This window comes from Pelecanus crispus, chromosome 1, assembly GCF_030463565.1.
Source record: "Pelecanus crispus isolate bPelCri1 chromosome 1, bPelCri1.pri, whole genome shotgun sequence".
In the NCBI taxonomy this organism is placed as follows: Eukaryota; Metazoa; Chordata; class Aves; order Pelecaniformes; family Pelecanidae; genus Pelecanus; species Pelecanus crispus.
This window is the reverse complement of record NC_134643.1, coordinates 137,131,513-137,153,492: the sequence shown is the minus strand read 5'-3', so window position 1 is coordinate 137,153,492 and position 21,980 is coordinate 137,131,513. Positions and strand designations below refer to the sequence as shown.

General features: G+C 49.4%; 1 protein-coding gene across 2 annotated transcripts; it reads left to right on the top strand.

Moving 5' to 3' along the window:
• Positions 1–1,924: 1,924 nt before the first annotated feature.
• On the top strand, positions 1,925–4,953 carry SAT1 (spermidine/spermine N1-acetyltransferase 1). Of its 2 annotated transcripts, XM_075712232.1 has the most exons (6): positions 1,925–2,168; positions 2,499–2,550; positions 2,635–2,718; positions 3,920–4,021; positions 4,107–4,147; positions 4,442–4,953. In XM_075712232.1, the coding sequence occupies exons 1-6, from the start codon at positions 2,103–2,105 to the stop codon at positions 4,610–4,612; spliced, it is 516 nt and encodes a 171-aa protein (XP_075568347.1). In that variant the 5' UTR covers positions 1,925–2,102; the 3' UTR covers positions 4,613–4,953. The 2 variants fall into 2 exon arrangements, with proteins under 2 accessions (XP_075568347.1, XP_075568339.1); XM_075712224.1 differs by having other exon boundaries at positions 2,499–2,718.
• Positions 4,954–21,980: the final 17,027 nt, after the last annotated feature.

The following is a 21,980-nucleotide window of genomic DNA, read 5'->3' as shown; positions in this document are numbered from 1 at the left end:
TTTTCTGACTTGAGAATGAAAGAAATCAGGCACTTTCTGCTCTTACACAACAGTAGGTTTCCTGACAGCATGACTTCCTCATTATGAAATGCAAAACAAAAAGAGTTGACCCAACACAAATACTGTTAAGTCTTTCACAGAGACAGTATTCCCCATTTCTGATCCCAGTCAGATTGTTCTAGGGATTGAAAAAATGTATATTCATTAAATGTATATAGTTAGGCTGAGTCTATTCTTTGCTAGGTTATTCAGATTGAGTCTCCCTACCAAAAGCCCTGTCCTGAAGGATTTCCAGATCCATAACGCATGAAACAAATCTCAACTTTCCTACTACTAGCCATTGGCTGTTGCTTTGTGTTTTGGAAATGCTTCTGTTCTTTGAGTATCTCCATTTTTGCTCCAATAGAGGATAAAGTGAGCCAGCTAGGGTGTTTGCATAAATCCTAAATTACTCTTCCAGGACTCTAGGCACTTTCCACTGCGTGCCAAAGGATTTTCTTGGCTAACAGCAGCCACCAGAATACACACTTCTTTATACAGTTCTCTTGTAGTATCATGTTCCATGCTGACCCCTGTGTCTAAATGAAGGTGAACCTTGTAGGTTGTTGGATACACTGAAAAATAGGGTGCAAGTGTTGTGAGTGTGGGAATCCAGGTTTTCAGGATTGTTACTCTGCAGCAGTAGCATGACTTAGTGTCCTCCCATATCCCAAATCACTCTTAAAACTAAGATTAAGTTAAATGTAAAATAAAGAGCTCCTTTACAGTAGCTAAGAACTGAGATGATAGCTGCAAAGTTTATAGAAGAGGGTGAAAAGAAAACCATGCGTATGCCAAGGTATTATACTTCTCCTCTGGCTGGCCTAGCGGGTAGGTCTATAGACAGGCATGGTCATCCAGATCAGGATCCTGCTCTCATTCGGCAGCGTAGATCTACATCTGTAGGTAATGTTCAGCAGAAGACCTGGGCTGGGGATCATTCCTCCACCCTTTCATAGTCTGAAGCCATGTTGGGGAGTTTATCCAGATTGTTTCTTCATCACACCCGCCCCTCTCCTCAGGGACATCCATACCTCCACAGGGAAGGAGTCTCGGCCTCCCTTATGGCAGACCACTGGCAGACCCCTCCTGTTTTGAAAACACTCCCGTCTTTTGTGCTTTTCCCAGCACTACCCCTTCCTCTCCAGTCAGGCTGGAAAACCAGGTCGGTTACGGTGCGCGCATCAGGCCGGAAAATGTCCCAAACCCAAAGTGAAACTTCAGTGCTTGAACCCGTTTCCATCCGGACGCTCCGGCCCAGGGGCATACCGTGGTACGTGACACACGCACCCCGCAGGGTTCGGTACGGATCACTGCTTAGTATTTCAACCAAATACAGAGGCTTTTTTTTCCCCGCCCTACACACACCGGTGAAAAATACCGTGCTGAAGGCCTGCGCCCAGAGCCTGCGGCCGGGGCGGCCCCACGGCCCCCAAGCTGGTGGCGCGGCCCCCAGCACCCCCGCAGGCAGCGTCCCCCATCCCCAGCGGTCGCACTCCTTGGGGCACCGACGGGCTCACTTTTCGGGGAACAACCCTCGGCGGCCCTGGCGGAGAAGCCGCCGCCGGGAGAAGCCCGCGGCTCCCGGGGCGGGCTGGGGCCCCCCGGGCCGCGCCGCTGAGGGGAGGGGGCGGGGCCTGGCCCGGCCGCCCTGCAGCGCCGCCCGGCTCGGCCAGGGGGCGCCACAGCGGGGGGGGGGGGGGAAGTCACGAGACACCCAGCTGTTGCTGGCAGGCTGAGGCAAGATTCCGGGGAGGAGCGCTATCATTGGCTGAGGGCGGGCACCCCGGGCGCTCCCATTGGCTCGCCTGCGGGGAGAGGCGGAGCGCGGGCGTCTATAAATAGGGAGCGCGGGGCGGGCGGCCGGCACAGTTGGCGTCGGGGAGGCAGCGGCAGCGGAGGAAGGTCGCTTGTCTATTCAGCGCCGCCGGGACATGCTCGCAGCCTGACTGACCGCAGGTGGCCGCCGCGCCCGGGACACGAATGAAGAAGCAGTTGCTCCTCCTGTTCACACATCGGGGACTCGTCAGCCGAGGGGGCCGCAGGGGGAAGCGCCGTCGAAAATGGCCTCGTTCAGCATCCGCGCCGCGCGTCCTGAGGATTGCCCCGACCTGCTGCGACTGATCAAGGTGCGGGGCGGGCGGCGGCTGGGGGTGCGGGGGGGGCAGAGTCGCCCCGGCGGCAGGCCAGACCGGCCTTTGCCTGCCCCCCTGGCCGTGCTCTGCCGGGGGAGGGCCGCGGCGGGGCCGGGGGTCTCGTCGGGCGGCCGGGCTGGGGGCAGATCTGCAGCCTTCAGGACGGCGGGGGGCGGGGGACACGACGACACCTTTTCCCTTCCCTCTGAGCAAAAACAAGCTCTTGCGCAAGGCTGCGGGGGGGGGGGGGGGGCGGAGCGGCCAAGGGGGAGGCGGCTGCGGGGACCTGCGGGGAGAATCTGCTCACTCGGCCTTCTCTTCCAGGAACTAGCGAAATACGAGGACATGGAGGATCAAGTGGTGCTAACTGAGAAAGGTATAAAAGCGGCATCCGCTCACCGGGTCGGTAGCCTGGTGACAGTATCTGTAGCTCAGGTGCCGATTTCTTCTGTTTTTCTAGAACTGCTCGAGGATGGTTTTGGCGAGCACCCTTTCTACCACTGTCTTGTTGCAGAAGTGCCGAAGGAACAGTGGTCGTCTGAAGGTGAGACTTCCTGATACTTATTTTTAGGTGCTAAATACACAAGACGCATCTTATACTTAATGTTGTCGATTGTACATAAGGTTCCACCAGTGATTTGGGGTAGGATGAATAGGTTAACTGTTAAATGCAGTAACATATGGTAGTGGTACTCTGCGGAAGTAGTTGCTAATCCTGGAGGCGTGGGAAGATCAGGTGTAACATAATGTACTTGACTCCAATTAATTAAATGGCTTTTCTTGTTTGACCCTGACTTACCTATATGTAATCCTGTTGAATCACATTTTTTTCTTTAATTTGTCCCCAATCTTCAGGTTACAGTCTCTAGCTTCGCCATGTACATGGCCCTTCTGTGTACATGGATGGGCGGGGAGGTAACTAAAAGATCCGTTACACAATAAAGTAGATGATCATAATATGAGGTAAGGTCTACAGGGACAAGTGCTATTCCCAAACCTTTACCAAAGACACAGTAGATCAGAAATCTGTTTGCACGCTTCTGTTACAGTATGTGCAGAGTGTTATGGCAGATGTAGTTAAAATACTCAAGGTCTAGGTTTGAGCGGGCTGCTGTTGGAAGAGTTGGCTTCTCTTCCCTGTTGAGCCACAGAATTATAATTGAAGCTGCAGCTTTACTTGACTTTATAGTGCTGAAGGTCAAGAAAAGAGTGTGATGCTCTCAGTGGAAGCCTAAGTTGAGGTGCTGGAAATGCTGTGGTAAAGGTGGCCTGTGAGCATGCCTTCTTGCGCAGTGTAGTTACTGAGGAATATACATTGAAAGATCAGTGTTCTTTAGAGTTTGATAAGACTGTTTTGGTTGCCAAAGGAGCAGAGCTGGGGCAATCATCTAGATTGTGAACTGCTGTGTAAAGTTTTCACTTGTATTCCAGAATGGAAATACTGATAAATCAGTAGGGTATGCAGTTGTTTGTAGAAAAAAGCCTTGTATTCAGCACTTACTATGATAGTACTTTTGAGGATTTAAGGGTATGGCAAGGGTGATCTTCATTCTGTTAGGTTGATACAAGTTTGTCAGAACTCGTATTTTCAGTTGTGTGCTTACTTGCAAATTTCATTCTTAATTATAATGTAATAGCAAATGTCTGCATGTCACAGAAAGAGAATATGTTTAAACATGCATGTAAGACTTAATGGTTTTTGCCTTTTAAATTCAGACTAGCTAAAGTTACACCCTTTGTTTCAGAACACTGTATTGTGGGCTTTGCCATGTATTACTTCACTTATGATCCATGGATTGGAAAACTGCTGTATCTTGAAGATTTTTTTGTGATGGCTGAGTATAGAGGTATGTATTACAGAATTAGATGAGTTGCTTCCTATAGGGCTTTTTTAAAATTAGGACTTAAATTCTTGTTGTGTTTTTTTTTCAGGACTTGGCATTGGGTCAGAAATTCTGAAGAACTTGAGTCAGGTATGTCTAAATAGGTCTAAATAAGCAGAACTGAGGACACACGGCAAGGCAGTGTTCTTGCTCTTATGCTAACTGCCTGAGAGGTTCTTCAGCACTACTCAGAATTAAAGGTGGTGATGGGACACTAGATGGCTTAAAACATTGTGTAGAGTCTGTTAAACAGTGACAAGTGACCAACAGAATGAACTTCATGACTTCTGGTGATAAATAGCTGCTGAGTAGTCTCGACAGTTCTTACTAGGCTTATCATCTGGGGCTGTCATTTGAATAGCATCTCGTTGCACACTTTTGCAGGTTGCTGTGAAGTGCCGCTGCAGCAGTATGCACTTCCTTGTTGCAGAGTGGAATGAACCGTCCATCAGGTTCTATAAGAGAAGGGGTGCCTCTGATCTGTCCACCGAGGAGGGGTGGAGGCTCTTCAGAATTGACAAAGAATATCTCTTGAAGATGGCAACAGAAGAGTGAGAGATTATTCCAGCAAACAAATTCTTTCTGCGAATATATATGCTCTCTGAATAAACTCCTTCTTGCTTTCTGTGTACAGTAGTGGAATAAAGTAGTGTGGATGCTAATAATGAAAATGCTATGCAGGTGTGGTCATAGAGTAATTGGTACTGTGATCTGGAGTTGAGGCATCTGTGAAGTTGTGTATGTGCTTGTGTACATCCTTTACCAGTGTGGGCTTGTAATCTTTGTATATGGAAACTTCATTCTTGTAAGTGTCATTCAAATGTGTACAATGTACACACTGGTAGGGTTTGTTTTAATTATTGCCTTTTATAAAAATAAATAGTGTTTTCACTTCATGGCAGTAGTTTTGACTTTAATTCTCATGTAGAGTTTTCCATTATCTAAATGTGCAAAATAATAAAAGGCTCTAATTCACCTGAATGCTTTCACACAAATGAAGCATGCTTTACCAGAGTCCCAGAGAGATCAAAGGTGCACTTGTGTGCCTGTGTGACCCAGTGGTGGGCATCTGGGCGCCTCTGCCAAAGCTGAGCCTGTGGAGGGGTTTAAGATCAGTTGCTCTTCCTGTGTGGTGCAGTGTTGCCTCTGATGAGCGAATGAACTCGAGTTACAGTTGGTTCATTTGGAGCCCCTCAACTAGGCTGCTGGTCTCAGTCCTCTAGAAAGCAGTTCCAGAGAAATGGGAGCTTGTGGTGTTGCCTCCTGGCAGAGCACCTCAGTCTAGGCGGGCATAGCCTTGGAAGGGGAGGATGCTACTGTTTCCAAGTCTACATCATAAAAATAAGTTTGGCCAGGAGTAGAAGTATTTTTACAAACCACAAAAAAAAACCTCCCTTATGTGACTCTTAAGACATTGACCTTGAATGCTTCTGGTAATCTGGGTTTATGTACATTATGTCAGATGCTGTACAGTTTTTCATGTGCTTCAGTGCTGTGTAGTCAGGGGCAGTGGTGAGCTGCCTGAAACCAAGTGCTGTGGTAAGCAGTGAAAAACTCTGATCCTGTGTGTTTAAACCTTGGTACAGCAGTAAGTGAAAACAATGCTGCTCATCAGCTTTTTAAGCAGCTTGGAAACAAACTTACCAACTTTGCAGTACTGTGTCTGCCTTTCTTCTGAGTTGGTGGTGAAAGTGGGTGCATGCAAGTTTTAAGCTGCTCTCTTGGTGCTCTGTAGCAATCCCACAATAAAAGGCTGCTTTTGGCCAGGACTGCTTTCACTTCAAAGGAAGGGAACAGACTTACCTGCCTTGCAACATGCACTGGTTTAAATCAAACAAGGTTTCAAACTGATGTTGATCGCTGCATAAATCATGTCATCTGGAGGATGTCCCCTCATCCTAGAGGGTAGTGGGCAGTGACTGCTTCAACCATAGGTAACCCTAACCTAAATTTAAGAACAAGATGTCCCTCTGCCTAGCACCAGCAGCAGGTTGTGCAGGGCATTTAGCATGAAACTATTCTTGGTTTCTGTTTTGTTTTTGTTTTTAACTAAAGCGTAGGCAGAGGTGCCAGCTCTGCCCAGGTGTGAGATACGGCTGTCAGCTGTTGCCTCAGGAATGAGAAAACCAGTAAGAAGTACAGGAGCTCTTGGAAGAGAGCAGGAGGTAGCGTATGTCCAAGTGGTTGTCTGGACAAACACAGGCTGGACTGAGCCCAGAATCCATCACGTAAATTACCCTGATTTTGCGGGTCAGGTTCTGCATAAGAAACAGCCATTTCCAGACACCACCCGTGTCCGCACAGCACCTCAGCTGTGAGAGTATTTATACCACGCGCGGGAGCCTGAGGCTCAAATCCCACTTCTGCCCGAGGGGAATAGCAACCTGTGTTTCTTGCTTGACAGCAGATTGACTGCTGGGCTACAAACCGCCCTGTGCTCGCAGAGGTGTTCGATACTTGCCCTTGTTGAGCCTGTTCTATTCTGCATTTCAGTAGGCCAAAGAACACAAGAGTAAGCCCACCCGATGACCCGGCCCAGTAACTGGAGCTGGAGGCAGTATGGGAAGGACGAGATGGTCTCCGGCAGCTCTTGCTGAGCCTCAGGGTGTTGCATCTTCTCATGGGTGAAGCTGCAGTAATTTCACTGGTAACCCAGACAGCTGCAGCAACCTACTCGTGCATCTCCTAGTGGAATCTGGTTTGAAGTCATTTTAAGCTGGTCCTTTTGGCTCCATGTATCAGTCCAGAAGGTGATCACTAGTAGAGCAGTTTAAGAATGTTTTCATTTTCAAATTAACTCTTCATTAGATATCTGGGACAGACCTGCTTAAATCTCAGGCCCCAGACTTCTGGAGCACAATAAGGCTATCAAAGCTGCATGACTGAATGGAACAAGCCAGCTAATTAGGCATTATAATTAGGAAAGCAAGCAGCTTAGTCAAATTTTCAATCAATTTAAAAGTGTTTATTGTATCTTGTTCATCTTCTTCTGCCAATTACAGTTTACCATTGCATTTTCTAAACAAATTCTGATGAAATAGATTCTCAGGGAGTCACAGAAAAAAAGCAAGGCGCTGCTAAATGAGAAGACCTTTTCTAGCCAATTGTGATAATTTTAAACATTCACAGGTGAAAGTAAAGACAAGGACTAACCTTTCAGATGTGACTTTCACTGAGATCCTACTAAGAGGTAGGGTTTTTAAAACCAGCAGAGATATTCTCACAGTTATGGTACAGAGTCTCCAACAGAGTGATGTGGTAATGCCATGGCTCAGGAAAAGACCAAGTTTAAATTCCCTCAATAACTTTTTCTCAAGCTACCGGGGGACCAAAGTGACTCTGTAACTACAACCGAGCCATGCAGCTGAGTATTTTCATAGAATCATAGAATCATAGAATGCTTTGGGTTGGAAGGGACCTTTAGAGGTCATCTAGTTCAGCACCCCCTGCAGTGAGCAGGGACAGCTTTAACCAGATCAGGTTGCTCAGAGCCCCGTCCAACCTGACCTGGAATGTTGCCAGGGATGGGGCCTCCACTGCCTCTCTGGGCAACCTGTTCCAGTGCTTCACCACCCTCATTGTAAAAAATTTCTTCCTTATATCTAGTCTAAATCTGTTCTTCTTTAGTTTAAAACCCATTTTCTGTGGGTTTAGACATGGGAGAAACCTCCCCCGGCTTGACTTTCTTCATTTCGAGGATCATGATTGCACCACCAAGCTGCAGTGCGAGCGGATGACCGGGGCTAAGCAACACCAGTAGGCTTTGAGCTGGTGACTGGTATCACACCAGTAGGAAGCCATCACAGCGCAGACATGGGGCCTGCAGGTATGTCAGCCTCCTGCGTTACCCTGTTTCCTCACTGCAGTGTGCCTGCCTCTGGGGAAGAGTTAGAGAGCGGGTGTTATGACAGCACTGATGATAACATCTCCGGAGAGGTGAGGTGCAACGATCCTCCTCGCTCTCGCTCTCCAGCTCATGACCTGGGAAGTTCTCCTCACCCCAAGCCAGCCAGCAGAACGCTTCACAGCTGCGGCGTTTCCACATGCCCATCGGGTGGGGATGGAAGGGTGGCCTTGGACAAACGTGTGGCCGGAGGACACAGCGGAGGGCCATACCCGGCTGCAAGAAGAAGGAGCGCCGGGCTCGCCGTCACCTCGCCTCTTGGCGTTTTCCTGCTCGCAGGCTCCCACACAATGATCTGAGCTGTAGCCATAGCAACGGCATAGAAAGAGGCTTTTTTGTCTACATAATTTGACTTAAAACATAATATATGCGAGGAAAACAACCCTTCCCCCTCCCCTCTTCTTTTAAAGAGCCTTTGCTCTCAACGTAATTCAAAAAGCCAATGCAAACGTTTCCCCCCACAGGGCATATAGGTGCTTGAGTGCGTTCCTGCACATGGTGGTTTTGTTTTGGGGGACTTGCCGTCCCGGAGGCTGGCCAGCAGAATGCAGAGGTCTCGCTGATGCAGCTGCAGGGAAAACACCAGCTACGTGTGGAGCAGGGGCTCAGGAAACCATTGTGTAACTCAGCACCGCACACGCTACCTCAGGCTGGAGGCCAGCCCGGAGACGTGCTTCATGCCTCCCTTTCCTGGAGCCGACCAGGTTTATCACCTTCGGCTTGCACAAGCCCCCTCCTCACGGCGCTCGCTCCCCTGGGCTCTCCCTCCACGCGCCTTGGGGCAGCGAACGCTGAGCTGAAGGAGCGCACGCACAGACGTGCGCGCGCACACGCGCCGACTGATGGCAGCGCCGACGCGACCTGCGGCGCGCAGCTGTTCGCCTTGGTTTAGATAATCCACCTCATGTAACAGACTTGGCTTTGCCCAGTTGTTTTGTTTGTCTGGGCAGGATTGCTTAAATGCTTTTTTTTTTTTTTTTTTCTTTTTTTTTGAGCTCGGGTTTCAGAGAAGTGGCTGCAATTTAAATAAAGGCATTTAGCTGCTCTCTGAAACAAAACAACACACGACTAGCGCGCCTGCCGCTAATGTTTAATCTCACTGCAAACTCGAAGCAGGCTGGAACGTCGCCATCCGGGCGCGACGCCCTCCCAGGACTCTTCTTTCTCCCCCCCCCCCCCCCAAGACCTGGCTAACTTTTTTTGCTGTCGAGCAGGTTTTTGGTAAGTGCAAGTGATGGAGGGCTTTAGAGCCCATCAGGAGCTCAGCCCGGTGCCCACAGGGGGCTTGTGGAGGAGCGGGTGTAAGGCTGAAGATGGTGGATGTGGGGTCTGGGGTAGGGGCACAGCCCGACGCCAGCGCAGCGCTGCCAGCTGCACTTCCCCCGTCCCCCCGGCCTCGCCCTGCCGCACTCGGGCTTTTTTTTTTGCTACCAAAAACGCTCACTGTGGTTGATGATAACAGAGTAAAGCACAGGTACACACCTCTACTGAAAATAGGGAGCGGGAGGGGGAAAAATTACATCTTCAAACCAGTTTTGGTTTCATTTCACAAATTTACTGGAGGCCAAAGCAAGAAAGAGAAAGCCCTAGGGGATAATTGTTCATAAGGATGAAAAATAAACACCAGCTGCAGAAACTCCTCTGAGTTAAGTAGTTTTGTTTATTTGCATTTGGATCTTTGCGTGTTTCTATTGTTTACACAACAGGTGTGAGCTGGTCAGGTTCACTCAAAGGGAAAAGGCATCTTCATTTTTTTGAGCTCTGTTTCCTTTCTCCGCCAAAACAGGTTAAAAAGAATGTGCTTTGGTAAGACAAAACCGGGTGCCCGTCCTCTCCTGAAAGTTCGCTGTACGGCATGCTGAGGTGGCCTCACACCTTCCAAATCACCTCCCAGGACCCCACTGTGCAGGGAAGGGACACGAACCCCTGAAATTCCTACTAGACACCTTCCTCCACCTGGAAGCATGAGAGAGACGCTAGCTTTCCACATGAAAGCCCATTGGAGTTTCTAAGCAACTTGAATATTGCAGTGCCGTTTTCAAAACACACTGGTGAAAGTGCAGGGTGAGATTTTTCAAAGCTGGTTACTATAAGGCAGCATCCAGATGCCAAGTGCAAAGAGACCTTTGAAGAGTCTTCCTCTAATTGCTCTCATGATGAGAAAACTCCAGTCTGGGGTCTTCGCAATCCCCCTGAGATTTCGTATTTGACCTGTTTCAGTCACCAACACAGGAACACCACTGCACAGCTTGTGCAGGAGGAAACAAAAGGACTTGTAGTTCTGGTCTATAGTCCTGTGCCTTTTGCACTCAGTTCTTCTGGTAGAATTTTGGGGTTTTCCCCAGCCAACTTCCCACTGTGGGCTAACACGAATGTACAAGAACATTTCCCACCACGCAGCCTGAATACGTGTTAGCTACAGTTGCAGGCACGTGGGTCTTCCCCCCCCCCCCCCCCCCCACCATTTTTTTCAGAGCCAATATGGAGGGAAGGATCAGAATTTGCATTCACCACTCCTAGAGGTAATAACCTCTGTATGGAGCTGTCCCTTTGCCATCGGGGCAGAAACTGTAAAGAAAAGAAGAGTCAGGAGGAGAAGTCTGCAGCAGTGAAGGGAGGCCAGGGGCAGGGGCTGACCACGTAGGCTGCCACGGGGAGCCCCACGCCCCATGGAGGCGGTGGCATCAAGGGAAATGGGTTAGTCTTTATTCTTTTCAAGTAAATGTAATCAGAAGAAACTGGAAGAGTCTTACTTTGCAAAATCAGAAGTCTCAGAGGTAAATTCCTGGGATACATTAATACTTTCAGGATTATTTTTACCTCCCACCGATCTCATTAGCTATAACTCAATGGATTAGCAAGCATTGGATTTAGTGGTGCAGAAGCAGGAATTATTTGCTGCTGAAGAGCAACAGGCAGAACTGGCAGATAGAGGCAGCAACATGTGCTAGCATCAAAGAAATAACACTATATTAATCCAGTTTTAAAAAAAAACCTAGCTGAAAATTCAAGGGATAATGGTAGTCAGTGTATGCTGCTCCTTAGCCAGGCAAGGAAGCATGCCCATTTCATGTAACTACATATCTCTGAAAGCTGGCAGACTGTAAATAAGACTAATAAAACAAAATCCCCCGCATCACAAAGTACAGCTGGTCCAAATGACAGTGAAGCGAGGACAAGGTTAAAGAATCCCAGAGGAAAAAAAAAAAAACTTTTCATAAGCAAATACTCAGGATTTATAGGCATCAGTTGACTACCTTCTCAGCACAGAGAAGTAATCCTGCATTTCCATGCTGAGTTTGCCATCACCAAGATTTGACTGAAATTTGATTACAGAAGTCTTCCGGGGAGTCATGCCCAGGGGAAACCTTGCATGTGTGTGGAAGCTGTGCAATGGCCAGAACCCCAGAACTCCTTTTCTTGCCATTTGGGCTTGGCATCAGCAAGCTATTGTTTCCCGCTGTTAAAAGCCAAAGCACTTTTTCATCCCTGCAGTTCAACGCCCTCAGACATCCCTGCTTCACTCCCAGGTAGGACCAGGTTTGCCTCTGCGCACCCATAGCCACGTGCCTCTCCAGCACAGCTCAGGCAGCTAGGGCTTCCCTTACGCACGCCTACGTCTGGTTTCTCAACTAGGGTATTTTCTGGAATAAGCACAGGACTGCAAAAGCCAAAGGTCCTCTTACCACAGCTCTAAAAGCAAGAAGGGTTTGTGGGGTGTAGAGGAGGACATGACCTTATCTCCTGTTCTTTCTTAGAGAAGATGTTGAGCCTTTGGGATCCAAGAAATATAAAGCACCAGGTGCTCCTGCGTGCAGGAGTAAAGAACGTGAAACAAATGTAAATCCGCCTAAAGCCTTGTCGCAGCTTGCAACCACAGGGTTAGGAACACAAGTATGCGCGGGCTGCGCTGGGCCAGCCCTCGCCGCTTGCTGGGCTGCTGCCCCAGCTCCCCAGCCGGCCGGGCTGCCCCGCGCGCTTCACAGCCCCAGCGTTACGGGGCCAGCGGCGCTTGCAGCTGGTCCTTCCGTTTCATGATCTTTTCCACGTCCAGCCTTGGTGGTCTTACTTTACGCAGCTCCAAACAGCACCCGCATCCCCCCCTGCCCCCCCAGCCCCATCACAGGTGCTGCGGAAGGCGTTTCAGAGGAGCTTCCGTGGGAGCTGGCGCAGGATGGAAGGGCACGGGGGCGGCCGTGAGCAGCTGGCAGCCCTCAACGCCTTGGTGCACGAGCACTCGCCCTGCGCCCAAAGTCCCGCCGAGTACTTCAGAGAGCCGGCTGCCTGGGGAAATGATCACAGCCAGCTCCCAAGTGGCAAAGTCTGATAGCGTCGTCATCCCCGGTGCTACCCGCAGCCAGCAAAACCTGCCCGGCTGCAGCGTGGGGAACATCTTCTGCAGGCTCAGCGCCTGCTGACGCACCACATGGGCGCTGGCCAAAGCCAAAATGACGTCCCTTTCCAGGGAGGCTGATCCCCAGCAATCTCATGACATGGCAAACAACACTTGGGAAGAGCCCAAATACGTCCCAGCCAGCTTCCCGGCAGCGGGGCTGAGCGGTGGCAGCTGAGATTTAGTGCCTGCTGGGATGTGAAAGTCGGAGTCACGGTCATGGGCTCGCTGGGGTCTGCAGCGGGAGCACGACGGAGGAGAAACCTGCTGAGAGAAACGCGGGGAGATGTGGGGAGCAGAGGTGGGTTTGTCCCTCCTCAGGTGTTTGGGCACCTGACCGGCCAGCGGGGGGGCCCGGGCACCCGGAGGGCAGGAGAGGGCTGGCAGCACGTCCACTCCACTGCCGGCCTCCCTCGGCGGCCATTTTACACTACGGAGGAGAGGAAGCTCACACTTCTCCTTCAGGCAATAAAGCGTCTTGTCCAAAGAGATTTTTGGGCTTGAATGTGATGTGCAAAGGGCATGTTATGGGGCCACGGATGCACACGTGGGTACGTGCCTCACAGGCTGCTGCCCGGCACGCTTGGTAAAACACACGCCGAGTTTTATAAGCGAAGAACTACAGCCCCCTGCAGCGAAACAGCAGGCGTTCCCAAAAACAGCTTTCTGCAATGCAGCTGGCATGAAACGTAAATATTTTTTCCAGAGAGCCTCTTTTACCAAATCCCTGCAAACTTGGCCACTGCCTCGGCCAGGCAGCTGCCGGCGGCCGGGGCCCACACACTTGCATTTCGGGAGAGCGTCGGGGTGTCCCTGGGGCCAGGCAAATATGGACAGGAGGATGTTCAGGGCTGCCCTTGAATCAGCCCTCACTGCAACAGCCGCCAGCGACCTCCATGGACATCCAGCAGGGCTGCCGCCATTAACTAAATACCCTTGTCTTCAGTGTAATTTGTTAAATCACAGAGCCTCATCGTTATGTGTGACTCGTATAATGTGTGAGTGAGCACATGTATGGGAGTTCCTCTTCTTTTCCTCCGTTAAAGCTATAGTTAAAAGATTTTTCCCACAGAAATATATTAAGATTTTAATTAATCCCCAGCAAATACAGTACCTGAGTGATAACGTGCGTGCATAACGCATAAGTTGCACCTAGTCATGATGCATTTTTGTGTTACTTCCATTAAAGGAGTAATGGTGAACTTCTAACGACCATATTGCAAGGAAGCCTACAGAAGGTGTGCTGAAAACACTAAACGCTGCATTTATGCATGAAGTAATTTATTCTAGGTGTTTTATTCTTGAGACAAGCAACTGTACTATTACAGCATTAAATAAGAGACTTTTACAACCACCAGTAACAAGCGCGTACTATACCCTCTGTTTTGGGCATTGCTGCCCATTGCAACCAAGTGCCGTGTTTTGGGTACCCTCTGCCCGGCCGAGAAAGACACGCTCCACTCAGCAGCCCCGGCGTGTCCCCGGCCGCGTCCCAGCAGGGCGAGGAGCTGGTCCCCGCAGCGAGGACCAGCACCCCCAGAGCACCCCAGCCCTGGCTGGTACCTGCCAGCTGCCTCCCTGCAGGTGTTACGGGGCTTTTTGGCACGGGAGGAGAGCCCACATCCCGCTGAGCCCTGTGGCAGGGATGACGAACGGCCGAGCCACATCTCTGGTGCAATCTTGTTTGCTTACAGAGTCCATCTCCCCTCTTTTCCTGGAGGCCAGGGGGTGGCTGGGTGCCATTTGGGCTTTTTTTCTTGCCTTTCTTTTCGGAAAAAGGGCAGGGGGCCCTGCGGCGAGCCTTTGGGCCGCCCGCGTTGCCCTGACACGCGGAGCGCGGGGTGTCAGCATCGCCTCGGGACCGCCTTCCTTGGGCCGTCACCTGCAACGCCAGCTTCCTGCAAGCCAGCCCTGAAAATATCGGTCAGGTATCTGAAACCTGCCAGTTTCTTTTTAGTCAAAGGCTCCGCGACACGGTTTTATCCGTCCTTTATCTTTCCTGCCCTTCGACAACCCCTCACGTCACTGACTCACCTGACGGCGAACAGTGCCCAGGCGACGACGCGGCGCTCAGCAGGAAGTCCTCGCCTCTGCTGTGGCTCCTAAAAGGTTACGAGATGCAGCTGTAACCTTCAAGCATGCACCAGGAAAAACATCTGGCACACTTCCCAGCAAAGCGTTTAATAACATTTTTTAATCCAAAACCACCGCCGGACTGGGATTATCTCATGATATATTACTTCAGGGTGTCTACTTTTGTTTTCAGTAAGATAATCAATGGCTCAAACTTGTTGATCTATAAAGAGAATTAGGGCACTGTAATTGCACAGGCATACTTGAAGAAGCCCAGATAGTTTCTTTTTTGCTGTACGCTTATCTCTTCTTTTTTTTTTTTTCCCTTTAGGACAAACTAAATAGATCAGATGAATAAATCAATGGCTAAATCTCCATCCCAGGAGAAGCAAGCAGCTCTTCTGTACACCTTACTATAAGCAAGTTGTTCTCCACAAATTTTTTAAAGATCTCATATTAATTTCTTTCTCCTGAAGTCAAAATGTTTAAATGTCAAAATGTTTACAGAATATATTACCTAGAACAATCAAAAGAAAAGTCAGCATGAAATGTGTCTTTGAGCATTCCCTTTCAACAGTTAAAACTTGATCTAATTGCCACGCTTGTTATCAATATACTGTTGAAGAACTGCTATTTCTAGTAAAAAATAAATCCCACCTAAGGATGGGAGAAAAACTCTCCTAGATTTATTAGCAGGCAGGGTTTCTCCTCTGCATGCAAATAGGCACACAGCCTCCACTGTGCCCTACCACAAAACAAATAACATAAAGACCCCTTGCAACTACAAGGGTACATTAGGAAAAAGTGATTATAACAAGACTTAGAGGGCTACTGTAACACCTTGAGTGAAATCAGGGCTGGGGTGTCGCTGGGCACCTGCCCATCGCCAGCCTTGTGCATCCCAGAGATACAAGTTTTCCTCTTAGACAGCTGGAAGTTGCCCACAAAAATATCCCTTAAGCTTTAACCTGGGGAGGAGTGCGGTACCCTTCCAAACTGTCCTGCCGAGCTGGGAAGAGTAAAGGGGAGAAAGGAGAGGTGGGAAAGCAGTCCTTACTAGTGGGGGTAGAAAGTCAAGAACGGAGAGCACACATACAAAACAATCTACCATAGCATGCATATGCTATATATATATATACACACATACCTCTGCATGTTTTCACTGCGTCCTTTCCAATCACATCGCACACTTCTGCTCTCCCTTGCACTGATGTTTCTTTTTTCCCTGGTTTGTCATCGCCCTCGTCCCTGCACTCAGCACGGAGGGAAGGTCAGGTCCAAGGAGCTCACCTGCCCACGGGTGTCACCACGTCCCCCCCGTCAGGCCGGCTGTCCCCCATAACTGCCTTCACACAAGCAGGAAACAGCATTAGAAAAACAAATGCAACACCAATCTCTTCATAAATAAATACTCGTATCCTTCGTACACATCCCTTTTATGCAAGGCATGCTCTAACACCCTTTCAGATGGTTTTTGGCTGCACGGTGCCAAAAGCACTGCAAAGCTGCTGCTGCCAGGCTTTTTAGGGACAGCCGCCCAGATCTGCAGTGTGGAGAAGGAGGAGGAGAGGCTGCGGCTGTGCCAGCACGGGGAGACAACCTGCGCGCACCCACGTTGGCACTGGGTGACGCGCCACGGCCCCCTGCACCGTGTGTTTAGGAATAGTGGCTTGGGGGGCACCAGGAGCCCTCCAGACATGCCGGCGCAGAGCCGAGGCCCCCCGTACTGGGTCAGATGAGGCCATGGGACCAGCACAGCCATCACCGCTAAAAATTAACCTGGCTCAAAACCTTGACGTTTAAAATAAATTATATTTAAAAAAAAAAAGAGTGAGCTTATTGTTCTCCAGCTCTCAAAATAATAATTAACCAGGTTTTAAGGAAACACTGTCTCAAAAACAGTAATAAAAGCTGCTAGCGGTAACCATACATGAGAAGGAGCTAGAGGAATCCATAAATGAGAAACCTTGAAAGCAGGGGCGTTGAGGTGTCAGAATTCCTCAAGAAAATTACCAAGGCAAGAGAAAAATGTTGGGAAGACCTCAGCGGGGCGCCTGGGCCAGGGAGGCACTCCAGGCAAAGCTGAGAAAGTCCACCAGAGACAGAGGTCACAAACGCAACAAGAGGATAAAGGTGAGAGGAAACAAGTTGGGCGCAGAAATTAAGTCAACAATCAATATGGAAACATTACAGAATCTTCTGCCTAGGGACCCCAGGGTTGAGTTCCCACAGATGCGGGACTTTTCCAGTTGGGAGGGACAGTGTTGAGCTCCCCTGCGCTCCAGGAGCACCCCTCCAGGGCTGGCAGGCGAGCCGGGTGGTTCACACGGTGCTCCTCAGCCTTCCCGCGGGCAGAGCAGTCTTCCAGCTGCAGGGGAAGAAGGGAGAACTCCTGTGCAGATAAAACTGTTCCCCTTGCGCCTTTTACTCCGCAAGGAAAATATGAACATACGGGAAATCCCGCAGGATTACCAATTAAAATTACCACTTCACACCTCCTTAATGGTTATGTTTTTATTTATGGCAGTTTACTCACGATTGATGGCCCCGAGTTTATTCACGGTAGTTAACCCTGTAGCCTTCCAGGACAAAAATCAGGCTCCGAGCACAGCATGTTCCTAGATCAGAAACTTGCAGCCTGAGGTATGGTAACAAGTTCTGCACATCTATGTTACACCTTAGCTTACCCACTGGGACCCTAAAATCACCCGGCTTTTTTGCTCCCATCGTTCTGTTACTTTTGGGTGTGAGTCACCGGCTAGCCCAGGGCTGAGGGTGTTTTTACACCACCGCTCCTCTAACATTCCTCAAACAGGAGGGTCTTCTTAACAGGCTAACATCATCTACAAATAGAAAAATAGTGTAAAAACAATATGCTAAAAAGCAACCAGTAAATGTCTGGCTTTTTAAAGAGTTTGAGAAGGGTCACGGTAGTAAAAGAGGATGTGCTCATATTTACATTGAATCGCCTCTTTTTTCCACAAGCTAAGACTTCTTCCCCTTTACTGTTTTCTTCTTGGTCAAAACACGGTTGCTGATTTTAGCATCTGTGCATTTTGCTCTCTTGTGCAAGGATAGATCATACCGCTCTTACTCCATCCAGGCAAAAGTACAGCCAAAGGTCGTTTGGCCCCAGGGACATGTCCTCATACAGCTGGATGCTGCACAAAAGCTACTAAACGGCAGAGGACTCCAATATTATGTCTGAATTGGCTCACTCTCTCTCCTGGCAGAGATGGGGGAGAGCCGAGCAGATGCCCGTTGCCTTCTTCCACCAGCCAGTAACAGCTCATCTTTTTCATCGTCAGATGAACGTGAAGGCGAGCACGGAAGAGATACACGCAACAGACGGCGCCTCGCTGACCTCCCACCAGACCGCAGACAGGAAAGTAGGTCCTCCGCTGCTGGTAGCCAGCCGAGTTTTCTCCAGCATCTTCATTCAGTCTGGTGTACAAAGGCTTGCGCCCAGCCTGCCCGGGCTTGCCAGCGAGGCTGCTGCGTAAGCACCGTGCCTGGCACCGTGCCGAGGGCGACTCACTCCCAGCTCCTGATGCCACTCCTCGTCCCTGGCAGGATACGTAGAATGCGTCAAGCCTGGCACACCATAGTAAGCATATTCCTTTGGGCTGGCTTTGGTGCTTTTACCAGCCCGTTTGCTTTCGGGCGGTTTGTAAACGATGCTTTTAAGACAGAAGATCAAAAAACCCACTGGCAAGGCTCCCGGGTAAATGCAAAGATGACCTCAGCGTGCTGCGCTGAATAACAAAACTCTTCTTTTTGCACAACGCCGAAGTATCGAAGTATCGGCACTTTGAACGGAGGTTACCTTTATGATTCACGGCATGAATGAGCACTTAGTGGGCGCATACAAGAGCGCTGTACGAATCAGGAAATGGCTCTTTCAGGTCTCTTCACAAAAGGAAGTGAGTCTGAAGCTTGCTAAATTTACAGAGAGGACGTTTGTGAACTTAATCTAGGGCAGGGGATGGGGGGAAGGGAAGAATCCCTTTTCTTTCACTGCGAGTTGATGCGCTAACTCTGTGTGTTCCTGTACACGATTTTTAACAACAAAAAAAGAAAGTAAAGGGGCTAAAACTGTGGTGGCAAGGTCTGCCTCTGCAGCTGCCTGCCTACGACTCCTAGCTGGTGCGTGCGTACAGCCACAAAGACTTTTCTGGCCTGACGCTTCAGCGTCCCCCGCCATCGCTGGGAAAATAAGCGAGCTTTTCTACGCCCCTCAGGTAAAGCCGTGAGCCGGCACGGAGGGAGCATCACCGCACGCCTCTGCTCGGGGCGTCCTTCCTTCCTCCTCTGCCTCTGGGGCCGGCTGCCTGCAGAGCGGGGGCACAGGGGGCTCGCAGGGCACCTCAGCACTCCCGGCCAAGCGCTGGATGTGGCTCATTTTCAGTTCAAAGACAGAGAGTACTTCATCAAAGCCACAGGTGCTGCGCCCTGGAGTTGAGTGAAGGTACTTCAGGTTAAGACTCGGTGTTGGGAGATTCGGATGCAGTGGGACACATAATACCAGATTTTGAAAGATTTCGGTACGGGAGGTGGTGTGGTCCTGGAGCCTTCACACCATAATGGCCAAAGAAGGAAGAAATGAGGTTCTCCTCTTGAGGTTATTATATTCAGGCTCGCCGTTGCTGATCTCACGACTACCTTAAAATGCATGCTGAGCAAGCCCCTGAGGCAAGACGAGGTGCTCACATGCAGCCCTCCAGCACTCCTCTGCAGAGCGGTCTCAGGGCTGCAGGCCACCTTCCTCGGGTAGGACTGATGAGCCCAAGCAGTAGAGGACACCAACAGCCTTCCCGACACAACATCTGCCCTCTCTGCCAAAAAGTGTGTAGCAAGCGACCCATCTTGTTACTTCATGGGACTGTCTTACAAACTTTAGGTTAGTGTTGCTGACCAAGATCTGGATGCTCAGACTACACATAAAGCACATCCTTTAGCTTTAGTCTCTATCAAACTAAGTTCTTGAGTCTTGTGCAGGCTTATATTCACACTATAAACAAAACGAGAAGTTCCCGGACCAGGCTGTCCCATTGCCCCCACTGCTATTTTCACGGTGGGCACAAAGACTCTGCGATCATGATTCCAAGGGCAGTTCAGGCTGCTGCACGGCTATTCCCAGTAGCAGGTCACCCAGGACCTATGTTCCTCTCCAGAAGACCCAGCAAAGCTTACCAATAACAAGATCATGCCTCAGTAACTGGGCTTGGCGATGGAGCATCGCACCCAGCTTACCCGCCACAGCTGGACGTGGCCCACACGGCTGACTGGCTTTGCGTGTTAGTTGGTAGATTCAGACCTTTAAGCGCACTTGAAAAAAAAGAGGCCAGGAGGCAAGAGAGCCTGACAGCTTACTCTGGTGCAGGCACCGTAGCTCCATTTCCCATGCAGAAAGGAATTTTTAGAGGAAGATTGGTAACCAGCTGTGAGACGTCCCGAGCCCATCTTTGATTTCTCCACCTTTCAACACCAATGCAATGGCTACCAGTAACACCAGCTTGAAAACATGGCCGTGAGAACCACATTCTGGTGGAATCCATGAACTTCAAGACAAGATGAAAGTCCAGACCAGACTTTGGTCTTTAACCAGAGATGGCCAGTAATGAACTTCACTGACGTGAAACAGGAGGAAACGACACAATTGCATCAATATACCAACGTTGCTTCCAGAGAGACCTTGAGAAAGCTGTCGGCTCCAGTCAGTTTAAGAACCATGCACAGTCAAAACCCAGCAGAACCAGCTAATGGTACAGACTTAAGAGGACAGGGGGTTTTACACAATTAGAAACATCTTTTTTTCTGCTAAAACATCTTCCACTTTGTAGTTAAGATATTGTTATCAAAGGTTTTCCTTGTAAACAAGAAGCTTTTGTACCTGTTGAAAACACTCCGCAGTGGGGTTGCCCTAGCCAGCTGCCAGGCCATCCAGGTGCAATCACTGACCCTGCTTTGAGATGCTACATCCAGGAAGGTCCAGCGAGAAGTTATGCAGGCCTCCCCAGCACGCCTGAAGAGCCAAAACGCTCCTTGTCAATAGCAGTTTATTATGATAAAACTGGCTTTACAAGGAGCTTGGGATTTATGGGACGGTATGAAAAAAAAAAAAAACCTTTACAAAACAAAAAAAAGGGGAAAAGACACACATGCTGCAGGAGCTCATATTTGTTCTGAAGCAAATGTGCTCACACTGAGATTTTTCTGCCAGGGCTAATGAACAGAGCAGTAGGTAAGCTGCTTCAACTCCCAGGGCATTATTTTCTCTAGGTCTAAAATACAATTCCCTCCGTATCAGTCTTGCTCTTTATTGCACTGCAGTTACAGCTCTCTTTGAAGGTAACAGATGCAATGAAGAATGCTCAAAAATATTTCAGTTACAACCTCTGCTAAGAAGTCTGTGTCTGGGGCCTTCTACCGAGTCTAACCCAGATTAATTGCAATGAACACTTGTGGCAAAATACTGTGTTTTTATTCAAGGCTGCAAGATTGTGCATATTTACCTGGGTGTTGTGGTTTAGCCCCAGCCAGCAACCAAGCACCCCAGAGTCGCTCGCTCACCGTCCCCCCCGGTGGGATGGGGAGAGAAGCAGAAAGGCAAAAGGAAGAAAACTTGTGGGTTGAGATAAGAACAGTTAATAACTGAAATAAAGTAATAGTAATAAAACTAGTAATAAAAATTGTAATGAAAAGGAGAACAACAACAGAGAAACAAAACCCAGGAAAAAACAAGTGATGCAACTGCTCACCACCCACTGACTGATGCTCAGCCCATCCCCAAGCAGTGATCGCGGCCCCCCCGGCCAACTCCCCCCAGTTTCTATACTGAGCATGACGTCATATGGTATGGAATAGCCCTTTGGTCAGTTTGGATCAACCCTTCTGGCTGTGCCCCCTCCCACTTTCTTGTGCGCCTGGCAGAGCATGGGAAGCTGAAAAGTCCTTGACTAGCATAAGCAGTACTTAGCAACAACTAAACCATCAGCGTGTTATCAACATTCTTCTCATCCTAAATCCAAACCACAGCACTATGCCTGCTACTAGGAAGAAAATTAACTCTACCCCAGCCGAAACCAGGACACTGGGCTCACATGATTATTGCAGGTTGGTGATGCTCTTTCTAGCAAAAGGAGAGCCTATGCTGTCCACTTTTATTCAGATGACTTAACACACTACCTACAGGAATTGTCATCCCACCATCGAGGGCTGCACAGGCCAACCTGATGATCTCCAGTTCTACAATTTTCACATGCTGCAGAAATTAAAGATCATGTTTTTAGGAGACAGCACTGCAACCTGGCCCCAACGTATCTGCTAACAGCCACTATGGCTGAGGATGCTGAGATGAGAACACTATTTCCTCAGTTGCACAGACTCCAGTTACCAAGCCGAAAGGCTTCAAGTGGAAGGATGACCAAACTGTTGACGTGAAATTTGGGTGGGGAATATGCCATTTTCAGCTTATGTTGCAATACCTACAGGCAAAGTCTGGCAAAAGACAACACATGCGTGCACAAATTAGTTCCATGCATCTGTGTATG